At 43.8% G+C, this 13,667-nt stretch overlaps 1 protein-coding gene across 2 annotated transcripts; it reads left to right on the forward strand.

The window, feature by feature from the left end:
- Positions 1–1,151: 1,151 nt before the first annotated feature.
- Positions 1,152–13,386, forward strand: CWC15 (CWC15 spliceosome associated protein homolog). 2 transcript variants are annotated; one of them, XM_044442454.1, is made up of 7 exons: positions 1,152–1,257; positions 3,352–3,529; positions 4,383–4,495; positions 5,476–5,564; positions 8,218–8,328; positions 11,627–11,745; positions 12,988–13,386. In XM_044442454.1, the coding sequence occupies exons 2-7, from the start codon at positions 3,399–3,401 to the stop codon at positions 13,115–13,117; spliced, it is 693 nt and encodes a 230-aa protein (XP_044298389.1). In that variant the 5' UTR covers positions 1,152–1,257; positions 3,352–3,398; the 3' UTR covers positions 13,118–13,386. The 2 variants fall into 2 exon arrangements, with proteins under 2 accessions (XP_044298389.1, XP_044298388.1); XM_044442453.1 differs by having other exon boundaries at positions 1,163–1,297.
- The last annotated feature ends 281 nt before the right edge of the window (positions 13,387–13,667 follow it).

The raw sequence follows: 13,667 nt of genomic DNA on the forward strand, positions 1-13,667 counted from the left end.
GAGTCCTTTGTCTGGAGAACTATCATAGGACAGTCCTCTGTTCGAAGATGTCCTCTCCTGGAAGGGTTGTCAATTCTGTGTATTTTACAGCACCACCCTTCATGGCTGCCCGTAACCCTCTGAATTTGGAGGATCATAAGCATTTTACTAAGGGCAGAAGGAGCACACAGGTGAAGAACTCTGTATTTCTTCTGCCTTGCAAAGGACTTCCTTTGATCATCCAAGTCTTTTGCCCTGGCTCACAAGCACAGACTGAGCCGCCACTGAGATACATCACAACCTAGCAGAGCCTCACTTCTCCCCATCACCAACCCACCCCTGAACACCCACCATAGGCTCCAAGATGGGTTTTCTGACCTCAGGGCTGCCCCCAGTGCAAGAAGAACGGGGCTGGCTGTGAGGACAGTGGAGGATGCTGTAAGGCTAGAGCCGGGTCTTGGACCTCTCCTACGGCGGGCCACACATAGTCAACCTGCCCTAGGACTTGAGCCCTTAAAAAGGCAATGCATTAGCACCTAGGCAGCAGAGCAAGCAAGGACCCAGGACTCCCTAGAAGCTTTATTGTATTTCTGGTTCTATTACAGTTATTATTTTGCATATGCACGTGCACATTGGTGCCTCCTTTTGTGGTGATGCTTTCCTCCCTTCTGGAGATGTAACAGCAGCCTCTCTGCGCAGTGCAAAGACAAATGCAGGTGGGCTCCCCTTGCTGATCAAGCAAGGAAGCGCCCCCCGCATAAGGTCAGCATGGCTGGCAAGCAGGATCAGGAGGGTGTTCCATTTCCTCAGGAATGCTGGGAATTGTAGTTCAACACGTTTGGAGTGACCACGTGACAGAGTGTCACGGAACGAGCGGAGCGTTCTTTAAACGGAACGAGCATGCTTAAAGATAAAAAATAGAGTCACACGTTTAAGAGAGACAAGGCAATTTTGATTTGCTTTCTAAACCTAAAACACACCCAGTCGCAGCCTGACTGCGTTCACTTTCCACGCTAATTCGACAGCGCTTCTACCATCCCAGCGTCCACAGCTCTACCCAACTCCTCAGGCTTTTCTTTCTTCCGAAAGGACAGGCTGTGCGTGTATCACTCTGCACTTTCTGTGATCCGGCATTTTTCCTCCTTCGCTTCCGAATTGTGTGCAGATCTATGGTTTCAGGCGCGGTGCATGCTGGGAGCGTGGAGGAGTAATGGCGCAGCTGGGCTAGTGGTGCGGCGCCGGTGAGAGGAAGAGGCGAAGGAAGAGGCTGAAGAGCAGGTCGGGGTCGTAAGATAGTCGTGGTGGCGGTTCCTCAGAGGTTCGGGCCATTCCAGCGGAGGGGATGGCGCTGGGAAGCGCGATGCTCGGGTTGTTGCTGCTTGCCGCTATCTGACTTAAAAACATTGCTCGTTTTATGAGCCCCCCACCCGCACCCGTCTGGACTGGGGGCGCTGGATATTGGGTTTTAGCCCCTACTCGGCTCATGGAGCATCAGTGACTTGGACTAGTCACTGATGCTCAGCCTGACCTACCTCTCAGGGTCGTTGTGAAAATAAAACGGAGAGATGGATCATGTCAGCTGCCTTGGGTTCCTTGGCAGGATATAAATATAATTAATATGTAATCGTAAATAAGGTTAATAAGAATAATAATATCACGTGTTCGTATGAAGTCTAGAAATAAGTTTAAAATAAGATACGAGATAAAAGAAGCAGGATCTATTTGTACTTTGTTTTCTTTTAAAAATGCAAGCATTCAAATATATATTTTATTTATATATATATATATATATATATATATATATATATAAATAAACTTCGTATGCCGTCCATTACTTGCATCTCTGGACAGCTTACAACATAGATCAAAATAAAATAGATAAATTGACAAATATCGTTATAGTAGCAATCTATTTCATGTTGCTTTGTTGACGCTATTAGAAAACTTAACCCTTAGTGTGCAATCCTGTGGAAATTTAGACGGAAAAAAGTCCCACAATTCCTAGCAAGCTGGCTAGGCCATGCTGGAAATTACAGGACTGCTTTGCTGTCTAAACATCCACAGGATTGTGTCTTAAAGGATCTTGCATGTGACTGCCAGCTGTATTCATTTTGGGGTTCTTCAGAGCCTTGCTTCTTATGTGCTAAGTGGGGCAATGATATGCCAAGGTGGGTGATGGGAACACATATGCATGGAGATGACAGAGGGGTCCCAGGAGGAGTAGAATGATGCCAAGGAAGCCTGAGCTTCAGTTGCATTTTACAACTGGCTTCAGTTGTGCAATTTTAGGAAAATTCCTGTGCCTCCTTGCCCCATCTACAAAATGGAAGCAACAGTGGCTTGCTCGGCAGAGCTGCTGTTTGATTTTTGCAATTGTTCTGACTGCGTGTGATTCCAAACATTTGGTTATGGAGCCATGTGCTTTTGTAAGTAGATGCTACTATTAAGGTGAGTAGACAAGAGATGTTAACAGTTTTTAGGTACATGCTTCTACATTGTGGCCAGCTATAGCCTCCTGCTGTTCTGAAATTTGGCTTTTAAGTGAAAACTATCTATTTATGGCCTTTAAATTATTCTGTCCTCGCCTCCAAGGAGCTCAAGGTAGGGTATGTGGTGTCCTCCTCTGTTTTACTTTCATAACAACCCTGTGTGGTCAGTTCGGATGACAGTGAATGATGAGCCCAAGATCAGACAGAATACCAGGAGCAAAATGTGCAGATGCATTTGCAGTTCTGGTCTGGACTTTGGCCACATTTGTTACTGTGTTGTATTTATTTTCTGGAGAGCTTAACTTTTTCATAATTCAAAAGACTGAGAGAAATGATTGGTGAATGAGCATTTCAGATTAGAAATATGTTTGCTTTTATTCTTTGGATTGTTTCCCTGTTTTTGCCTCTGTGGATTAAAAACAAGATTATAAGGGTACTTTCAGATGAAGTTTTTATTGTGCATTTCCACAGCTTAGTTTATTGAATCGTAAAGGGGATTCTGGATGATAACATCTCACTTTGTAGCCTTCCTGTGATTTCCACCTGCTGCTTCTGTCTCTTTTCTTATGAAGAAAAATCCATTAAGGAAGAAAAGAATAACAGTATAGTTCCTTTTAGTGCTAGGAGTCCTCCATCTAGCACCCCCAGTCACTTCTGCTAGATTTCATTATACTTTGAGATATCATTAAGGTTTTTTTGGTGAAGATCAAAGAAGATGAGCATTGGGTGAAGGCTGAATTCCATGCATTCTTCCTTGGGAATAATTGATTCAGTGCAGCTTCATAAACATGCTTAGTGCTGGACTGCAGCTGGGGCAAAGGTGCATGGTTTGACTAAATAAGATGTACTGTGCTTACTAATGAATGCTTGTTTGCTCTGTTAGACTATAAGCTCCATCCATGATGTGCATTTGATCACACGGTATTTAAGATGACTACTGCAGCCAGACCAACATTTGAACCTGCAAGAGGAGGGAGAGGGAAAGGAGAAGGTGACCTAAGTCAGCTCTCCAAGCAGTACTCCAGCCGAGATCTTCCTTCTCACACTAAAATCAAATACAGGTAAAGTCCAATGTGCATTTCTTGTGGGCCCCGGGACTTTTCCGTAGTTGTTGGGTTTTGCACATAGCAGAGTATGGTCATCTTCTGGGCTTGCAAATTACCCTCTGCCCAATCCCTTGGGCAGATTTGCTGCTGGTGAACTTTAACAGATGAAAATACTTGGTTCTTTCTGGCTGGCTGTGTGCTGCAAACGTCAGATATGCTGCAGGCAAACTAGTAAAACTCTGAGCTGTAATTTTGGTAAATTTCTTTGCAAGGTGGGCTTTCCTGGTTATCTCTTCTTCACATGGAACTTCACAGGTGTGTAATAAAAGGCAAGTCATCTGCTACAACAGGATTGTAAACATTCAGTCTCAACCTGGCAACACAATCCCTTTTCCTCTCTTAGTGTGTCATGAAAAATAGGAGAACAAGGCTGGGCTAATAATAAGCTTTTTTGAATCTTCTTCATTTTCATACCTCTTTTGTGTATTATGTCAAAGCAACACCTGTGAGTTGACAGTATTTCCTTCCAAATCAGAAGTTCTAAGCTCGCAGTTACTGTTTGTGTTATTAGCCCCATCCTGCAGAAGTAGGTGAGGGCTGACAAAGTAACACCTTGTGTAACGCCATCAGGCAAAGTTCAGCGCTGCTTTGTACCTTTAAATGTTCAGGTAGCTGAGAATGCAGAAGGTTAATGTGGCCTTAGATACCCCATTAAGATCACAGAAAGAGGCTTGCTAAAAATGACTTATCCACTGCTATGTTCAAATAGTGGTTTGAAGTGGGAGCCTCTGATTTCATGCTGCTGGATGCTGCACCACACCCTCTCTAAAGGAGAAATTCCACACGCTCCCTTCTGTGCTCGTTTCAGACAAACCACTCAGGATGCCCCTGAAGAGGTGCGCAACCGTGACTTCAGGAGAGAACTGGAAGAGAGGGAGCGAGTTGCTGTGAGAGAGAAGAACAGAGACCGTCCAGCACGAGGTCTGCACCACTTTATTGGGTTGCCATTGTGTGTGGGGTCAGTCGATGGCTTGGGAATTGCTTGTGTCTTCAACACAGTTCCAGGGCCTTCAAGAAAGCTACACAAGGATGCCTGAAGGTCTAGCCGTTCAGTAAAAGAGAGACTTCCTTCAGTCTCTAAACCTAAAAAGTTAGGAAGAAGATGCCTCAGCTGTGATGGGGTGCATGCTGTGCCGTTACTGATAGCCTTGGAGAGATGAATCTGGAGGCAGATGACATTGGACTCCAGTTCCTATGTGTCCCAGTGGGCAGGAATGATGGGAGATATATTACACCAGCATCTGGAGAACCACAGGCTTATCACCCCTAATGTAAGGAGGGAGAGAGGGAGCACAGCAGTGGTGCTAGAGACAGGAGTCATGGTGGGCTCCAAGCATGCCTGCAAAGGTGCTGCAGAACAGGACCAGGGGAGCCAGACTACAGCTTTTGAGATCTTCCTCTAAAAGCAAAGCTCGGGATATCCATGTAACCTGGGGCTCCTGGGAAATCCGAAACAGCTTGCTTCCAGAGGTTAGGTGGTGTTAGACTGGTTTGTAAATGGCCTTTGCAGGCAGCCGGGCCCAGAGATTTTGGATGGGGATGATGGGCATTTCTGTGTTCCCCAGTAACCAACACTCTCAAGGCAGTTTGCAGAACAGTGAACCCTTAAAAATATGACCTAAAAATAATAATCATTTACGTACAAAATGAACACTCTCCCAGCATAGAGGACTAGCTTCTTTCCTGCCCACTCTTTGCACTCCAGGCATTGATATGTAGCAGGGGACTTAAACTGGCGTGCTCTGGGTTGGCATTTAGGTTAGTCATGAGATTTCTATAAGCTACCCTAGCTTTATAGTAAGTTCACCTCTGTTGAATCCCTCTCTGCATTGCACCCAGTCTTCCTTCCTTGATCATCATCTTACCTGATTTCACTCATTTTTCCTGCATTTTCTCCCCAGAGCACACAACTTCCTCTTCAGTTTCAAAAAAGCCTCGACTGGATCAGATCCCTGCAGCTAACCTGGATGCAGATGATCCGCTAACTGATGTATGTATTCTCAGGTGTTGGGCAATGCTATGTGGGAAGCTGCCTTTTGCTAGGTCAAACTATTGCAGCCTCCCCCAGTTTGGTTCCCTGGAGATATTTTGAACTGTAACTCCCATCATTCCTGACCTTTAGCCATATGGGCTGAGACCAATGGGAGCTGAAGTCCAAAACATCTGGAGGACATCAGCATGGGAACTGCTGGATTATTAGTTCATCTAGCCTGCTGTTAATTGCTGTAAGTGGCAACATTTTCTCAGGATCTTGGACAAAGTCTTTTCCATCAACTGTTACGTGTTCAGTTGTTTAAGTGGAAATGCTATGAAATTGATTTCATTGACTTCATTTCAGTAGCACACAATAGCTTCTCTGAGCTAGATCAAAAATCTTGACAGTACAATATTATACACAAAATCAAAATAGTTTGTGTGCAAACATATGAACAGATAGTAGAAATACACATATCCACACTGTGTATGCACATAATTTCAACGATCAGCAAAAAATCCCTTGACTTGATCAAGTAACCTTGTCATATGTTACAAAACACCTGGGAGTAAAGGTAGGTCTTAACCTGTCACAAAAAAAAGAGAGCTGTGTGAGCCAAGCAGATCTCACTGTGGCTCACTCCATGTTGGAGGGGCCACCACCAAGAAGGCTCTCCTTTCTTGCCATTTTCCAAGCCTCCATTGGAGGAGGCACCAGGAGGGAGCAGGGCCTGGATGCTGAGAGCAGCATATGGAGAGATTCATCAGGTTCATGCCAGGTTTTGTGGTCCCCAGTTGTGTAAGGCTTTATACCAGCACCTTGAATCTGGCTCAGAGAAGTACAGGTAGGCAATGCAAGCAGGCCAGAATTAGAGTTATGTGTTTGCAACTTCTTGTTCCTGGCCATCATATATTGCACAAGGCGGCTCTGTATAGAGTGTATCGTAGTAATCTAATTTGGCCTCCTAAGCCTCAAGTGACAAAAGATTTAATGTTGGAACTTCAACATGCAAAATAATTGCTCTGCTATTGAATGTTGAGTCTTTCCTTGAGAAATGGATGAAAAAACAAACATGGAGGACAGGCGGAGCTTGCAGAAGAACAAAAGCCTTCCAGTACTAGTGCAAGTTCAGCATCATCAGTGCAAACATCTATTTCAGTGTGACAAAAAAATGATAACAAATTTTTATCACTTTACTATTTCTGGTTTTTCGGCGCCAGGTAAAGACCTTTTTATTTAAACATCATTTTAATTGTTAAAATATATGATCTGGCCAGGGCAGCTTCCTCTTCCTTCTCTTTCCTCCTCCTATATTCTTTATTTACTTATTTTAGACTGTTAATTTTAATTTTATATTATTGTATCTCAGTGTATTTTTTGTATTTCTGTATTTATTGGTAATTTATTATGTTCTATTGTATTTCAATGTATCTTATTGTGTTGTAAGCCGCCCCGAGGCTTCGGCAAGGGGCGGCATAGAAATGTTATAATAATAATAATAACAACAACAACAACAACAACAACAACAACTTGGATGATTTGTCCTCACTGGAATTATACTTCAGTTCTATTATATTAGTACTATTATTTATATAGCTCTTTCTGCACACATGGTGTTTTACAAAGAAGAGGAAGGACAGGTCCCTGCTCCAAAGAGCTTACAATCACATGGAGTTCCTGGCAGAGAAAGCCAATAGGCAGAGGAACTGTGGAGTGTAGAGAAGCTCCTTCCCTCCTTCCTGATTGAGGGTGCCTGGAGTTCTGCAAGTCTGGAACTTCTTCCACAGGGCCGTGTGCACCTTGTGATCAGCTAAGCCAGAGGCTGCCCAGCAGCCATGCATTGCAGCTCACTGCATCTTCCAGTGGATTTTGCCACACGTCTGAGACTGCCAGGAGCTGTGGAGCATCTGCTTGGCTACCATGTGTAACGGGTGGGCTTCAAGCAGTATAGGGGGTGGGCTGCACCTGATGTGGGCTTGGTAAGGAGATGGCAACTCAGATTTAAAATGGTGAAGCCTCTGGGTTGCAGACAAATATGTATGGTTCATAATGTTTGAGTGCTTAGGAGCCTGGTGGACGCCCTGAGCTAAATGTTTTATTGAATGCTTCCTTGTTAGTCAAGAAGCTTGGGAAATACAGGTCAGTCTTGGAGTGTTGTGATTTATCTGAGTTAAAAAGCAATCTTAAAATCCCCTTGACAGGTTAATTGGCATTTTGCATGGGCCTACGGAACTGCCGGTGGCACACATATGTGTGTAAGGCGTTCACACAGAGCAGAGCTATGGAACCTGAAGCTCATCAGCCCAATTTGGCTCATCTGGGATTTTTCACATGCTCATGTTCCCTTTCCTCTGCCTATAGAACATCTAGTCATTCTGTGCATTCCTCCCCCTCTCCATTCAAAAGGTCAAAATGCCTTTCTTAAGGCTTAGTTATTGGTAGGAAGAACTTCAAGTTATGATAGGTTTGGCTTCCCCCAATCTGCATTCAGCCCACCCACCACTGAAATGAGAACTCAGGAGCTTCTAGGGCTGAAAGTGGTGTGACTCCCTGATTAGAGGTTTGCTTGGTTGGCTGTGTGTAATTCTATGTACGAAGTTCTAGTTAAATGTTTCCATGGTTGGTAAGAAATGGAAAGCAGGGTTCCCTAATTTTGCTGTCTTTGAAGGAGGAAGAGGAGGAAGACGATTATGAGGAAGAGAGCGACGATGATACAGCTGCTCTTTTAGCTGAGCTGGAAAAAATAAAAAAGGAACGAGCGGAAGAGCAGGCTCGAAAGGTATGTGCAGCACCAGCACTTCAGCTGATTCTTTGGGCCAGCCGGACTCGCCACCAGCAGGGTGGGAATCTGTGGCTTCCTAAGACAGTCCCAGAAACAAGCCAAAATGCTAATTTCCGGACCAGGAGAAGTCACTGGAGCTCCTTTCTGCAAGCTTTTCTCACCTGTTACACGAGAAAGTGTTTCTTAGCTTGTCTCCAGCTGCAGTAGGAAGCACAAGCTTCTGCCCTGCTGGCTAAACCTTGAACATCCTTCACACCAGGGTATGCGCCCTTTCACTGAACTGCTTTGCTCCTGCTGATTTTGCATAAAAATACAGGGTCCTCTTTGGTCTTAGGCAGGGTAATATAGGTTTACATTCCCACTGCATCACAGTTCTCCCTGGATGATCTTGAAGCACTTGGCACTTGTATAGAGGTAAATGAAAGAGGATAAACACGGGGCTGGAGGGAATACGTTCCTACCTAAAATGTATGGGCAGCCAGTCATTCAAGCTGCAAGCAAGATGAATGGATTCTGTTATGTAGACAGGTAAGCATAACTGCTCTTTGATAATCCACTGGTATTGAAAGTGAATCCTTAGCCCATGTTAGCGTACATGAAATCTAAGCAGAAGGATGCTCATGCATAGAAACATGACAGGGAAACAATGTCGAGCAAGGGCCATTTGGTGCCGCTAGAGGCCACCAGAGTTTGTGCAAGGTGGAGCACCCACACAGCCTGCTCTCTGTCTTGATGTGGTTTTCATCATTATGTGCGCCGTGCCAGTTCGCACATACGGAGCTGCCTTATCCCATGCCAGTTCATCAAATGTGAAGCAGTGCGCTCTTCTTGACAGTTTGGAGACTTGCTGCCGAGCACAGTTCTTTCCCCTCTCCTTGCTTACAGAGGTTCTTTCAGCGTGTGTTGAACCTGACATCTTTCTGCATCCAAAGCAAGCGATTTCCCACTAAGCTACAGCCCCTCTGCAATTTTATGCCCGTCCTGCATCATCATGCAGTATGTATCTGATGTGGCAGTATGATCCAGTGCGCACCGTGCCACTCGTGAATGTGGCAGAGGGGGTTGACACATCTCATTAAAAATGGGTATTTAAAAAGCAACACAAAGCTGTCTAAACATTTTCTCTGCTGCCTTTCTGCCAGAGATTTCACACTGTTTCACAAAGCAATATGAAATAAAAGGGGTTTTAAAAATAGAATAATATAATATTCCATTAAAATCATTGTCAGTTGTTCAGAACTCCCAGCTAAATATAGAAGTGAGTCCAGCAATAAATCCAGCACCAGCAAAAAATGAAACTTTTGAAAAGGGCCCTGTATGGAGAAGGAAGAAGATGGTTGCGTCTATTGGTATATGGGCTAGCTGTCTTTTCCATACAATGTTCTGGGAAGAGACAGTTGTCTGCTGGATCATTTTAACAAGCATTTTGAACTAGTATGACAGGCACCATATGTTTCACTGCTTCAAGCAGCTTGACCTAGTCTGGGAAAAGCAAAAAAGGGGGCAAACCCGCAAGCTACCTAATTAACTGTAAGCAGACTACGGGTGTAACCTTTTGCAGGTTTAAACAGGGAAACTTCTCCAATTCCCAGCATTCCACAGTGAGTATAGCTAGTTGTAGGATGAGTCTCTGTCTAAACCTGTATAGGATTGTGCCCTAACTGTATAGTGAAAACTCCAGAGTTCACCCCCAAATGCAAAACAGATACTCATTCCTACCTGCCACAAGTTAAAACTATAACCTTTCCTTAATATGCAGCCAGAAATGAATTGTGCTCTTTGGTCTTAAACAGTTTAAGGTTTACATAAACCTTACATAGGTTTACATCCCCATTCCGTCTCAAAGGTCTCTTGAGTGGCCTTGAGTTACTTGATATTTCATAACATAGAAACAGAACAAGTCAGAAGGGGCCTCCTGGGCCATCTAATCTGACCCCCCAGCTTCAGCCAGCTCCACTCACGACATGCCCACCATGAGCATGTCATGCCTATCTTTGAACATAACTTTGTAGGGATAAGTTAAGTGAAGAGTATAAAATGGATAATACTATGTGCATCTCCCTGAGCTCTTTGGGTGAAGAGCAGGGTGAGAACATGATTAAATGAAGCAATGAATATTCTGTAGTCAGAAGATCCCTACAGTTTCCTTTATCATTTCTGCTGAGCTTCTCATCAGCCAAAGGATTCTTAAATGCCTCCCTTGTACTCTCAGTCAGTTGGAGCAGTAAACTGGAGAAGGTTGAGCTGGAGACTTGGATTTCCCACATCCTAAATATAACTTGCTTCATAAAAACTTGTCTATTTAGAGCTACCTTGTAATATTCAAACTTGACTGACCTGTGCCTAGCCCTAGGGAATTTTTAAACGAGAGCAGCTATGTATTCCATTTATAGATTATGCAAGTCTGCTCTGTTATCATCTAGGCAGAATGAAATAGCTGGCTTGCTTTCTCCAGTTTCATCCAAAGGACCATCAGTCTAACCAGTGTTTCTGTTCCAAGCCAGGAAGAGCTCAAAGTTGAATCTGCCACACAAGGAGCGTCAGACTGCAAACCCTTGAATCCCTGGGTTTGCTTTTTGTATTTGCATCTCCATACCTGCTATAGAGGAGCCCGATAACACAGCTCATCCTTCTCCCAAACTGTTATAGCTTGATGCATTAACTCCGGTCATCAAATATTAGCATTCCAGCACACCTGGAGAGCACAGCTTGGAAGAAAGCTTTGCTAACTCCAGCTTTGCTGTGTCAGCATTGTGTGGCGGTTTGAAATACCTTGATTTTAAGATTGGCATTGAAATTGGCCTTGTAAATAAACCCACAAAACTACTTGCCTAGGAACCTATTCAGAGACTACTAGATTCCATTTCTGTGCTTCCTGCCACAGAGAGGGAAACCCCCTTCTCTAGAGCCAGCATGGAAAACCAGGCTACTGCAAAAATTAACACCTGCCAAACAGAAGAGGAGGAATTGAGCAATTTCTGTGTTTCCACCCCATCCTGCACTTCTCTGTCAATCTTCTGAGGTTCCACACTGGTGTGGAAGGAACAGATTTTCCTTCCTCTGCAGCTAGCTTGGTCACATATTTGCCCTATGCTTATTTCCAAGAAAGGTGTCAGCTTCATAGTTAAGCAAGTACTGCAATTTTTATTTTTATTTTAAAGACACGGATAAGTTGGAAAGTACAACCAGGAAATATTTGTGGCCAAGATTCTAACTTCTTCTAGATCAAACTGAAAGGGAAACTGGATGCTGTGATAGCAAAGCACTGTGGGCCAAGCTTTTCTCGTCTTCACAGGAACAAGAGCAGAAGGCTGAAGAGGAGAGGATACGGATGGAGAACATCTTGAGTGGTAATCCTTTGCTGAATCTCACTGGTCCGGTTCAGCCTCAGGCAAATTTCAAAGTGAAGCGAAGGTATGGAGGTGTTATTTGGGGATCTGTCCAGTATACAGAATTACTTCCATCAGCTTCATCCCATCCCTTTATGAATTGACCATTCCAGAACTATTTCACTGGATTCTAACCTCATTCTTACAAGGGCTACTTGTCTGTACCATTGTAAGCTATATCAGACCTGAGCACAGCCTTCCTAACCTCAGATTCTGATGGATCTCCAAAAAGAGAACATTCTGGAGATGACTAATACTTGCTCAAAACATTGGGAAACATTGCAGGAGACGGATTTGAATTCTTCCCAAAATGATCGATGTGCCACAGCAACACCCTGGGAAGAAAAGCGATACCATTTGGGGCCTTTGTTTTTAGGAAGAAAGTCAAGTAGGGGGAAATATGCATAGTGTAGAGAAGGGGGACAAGGAGAAGATTTCACCCCTCTCTCATTGTACTAGAATCCCATGAGGTGGGAAGAAGGGAGCTTGTGCTTGGTTCTCCTCTTTGAGAAACTTCCCTCGCTATTTGGCTAGTCTTGACCGTGCATCCAACGCTTTTTGCATCAACAAGCTACCAAAGCTACCTTGCTAGAAACTCTTTGACCTAGGGGGCAGTCCTATGGGATATGGTATTGTGAGACAGAAGCCTGTGAACCCTGAGACTTCCCTCTGTCCATTGCTCTGTTGGGCGGAAGCTGACGCCCAGGCAGAATGGCAAAGGCAGCTTTGTCGCCCATCCTCCAATTGCGGCATTGTTTATTAGACAGGCCGTCTGCCCGTCAAGTGACAAGACTTCACAGGGGAAGGTGGGGAGGCTAGACAAGGTCCAGCACACATCCTGCCAACTAGATAAGGCTGCATCTTTCTTTTGGAAGCCAGTAATCTGGGTTGTTCAAGCCTTCATGGGCTGGAGTTGAAATTCTAGGGATTGAACTTTCTACCACTGAGCTATGGTGTTTTCCCCAGTGGAAAAGATGCTCAGCCACACATTTATGCTTCATAAACATCGACCATGATAGCATGGAATAATTCATTGATTGAGTAGATTTTCATCCTGCCTTTCTACTGAGAAAAGGTTGCTCAGTGTGGGTTATAATCATAAATAAATATGTTTAAAACTATAATAAAACACTGCACGGAAACAGTAAATAACGAATAACATCTGCCGCTTGCTATCTCTTCCTGCCATACATTTTCTCCTAAAGATTTCAGCTGACATATTTTCCTTGTTTCTCACTATGTCTCCACCCTCACCCCTTGTTTTTAGATGGGACGATGATGTGGTCTTCAAGAACTGTGCGAAAGGTGTAGATGAGATGAAAAAGGACAAAAGATTTGTCAATGACACATTGCGGTCTGAATTTCACAAAAAGTTCATGGAAAAATATATCAAGTAGTACCTTTTTTAATGTGCCGCCTTGCTGATAGACTGAATGGAGCAAGTCATTTTATCTGAAAAATCTCCTGATTTTAAAGTAAAAATCTGTTAACAAGTAGTTCTTCCCCACAGTCACTGATGCCATTTTTTAAAATCCACATCTGGAATATGTTGTGCTTTTCTTATTTTGGTCAGCCTGTTTCCCTGAAAACTTCATTTCTTTGTTTGATCTGAATTTATGTTCAATGGCTTTTATGTAAATGCTTTGCAATAAATTCTTCACTCTCAGAGCGGTGTCTTTATTCAACCTCATGTAGGAACATTGCTGATTCTGAAGGGGTTGCACTCTGCCATCCCCAAATGGAACAGCTGTGCAGTTTGGGGGCGCTGCTATTACTAAATGTGTTCCTTGGAGGCCTAGGAAAGCAGCTGCATTTCTTAAAAGTCATGTTTCAGTGGGTCTTTTGAGGAATATGCCTGAATCCTTTTCTATACAGTTTGATAGTTTCTTCAGCAAGCACACTTTAAGCTCCTGCTGCAATTAATGTAATGCACTTTAATCCTCCTCT

This window comes from Varanus komodoensis, unplaced genomic scaffold (assembly GCF_004798865.1).
Source record: "Varanus komodoensis strain SLA01 unplaced genomic scaffold, ASM479886v1 scaffold4, whole genome shotgun sequence".
Taxonomy (NCBI): Eukaryota; Metazoa; Chordata; class Lepidosauria; order Squamata; family Varanidae; genus Varanus; species Varanus komodoensis.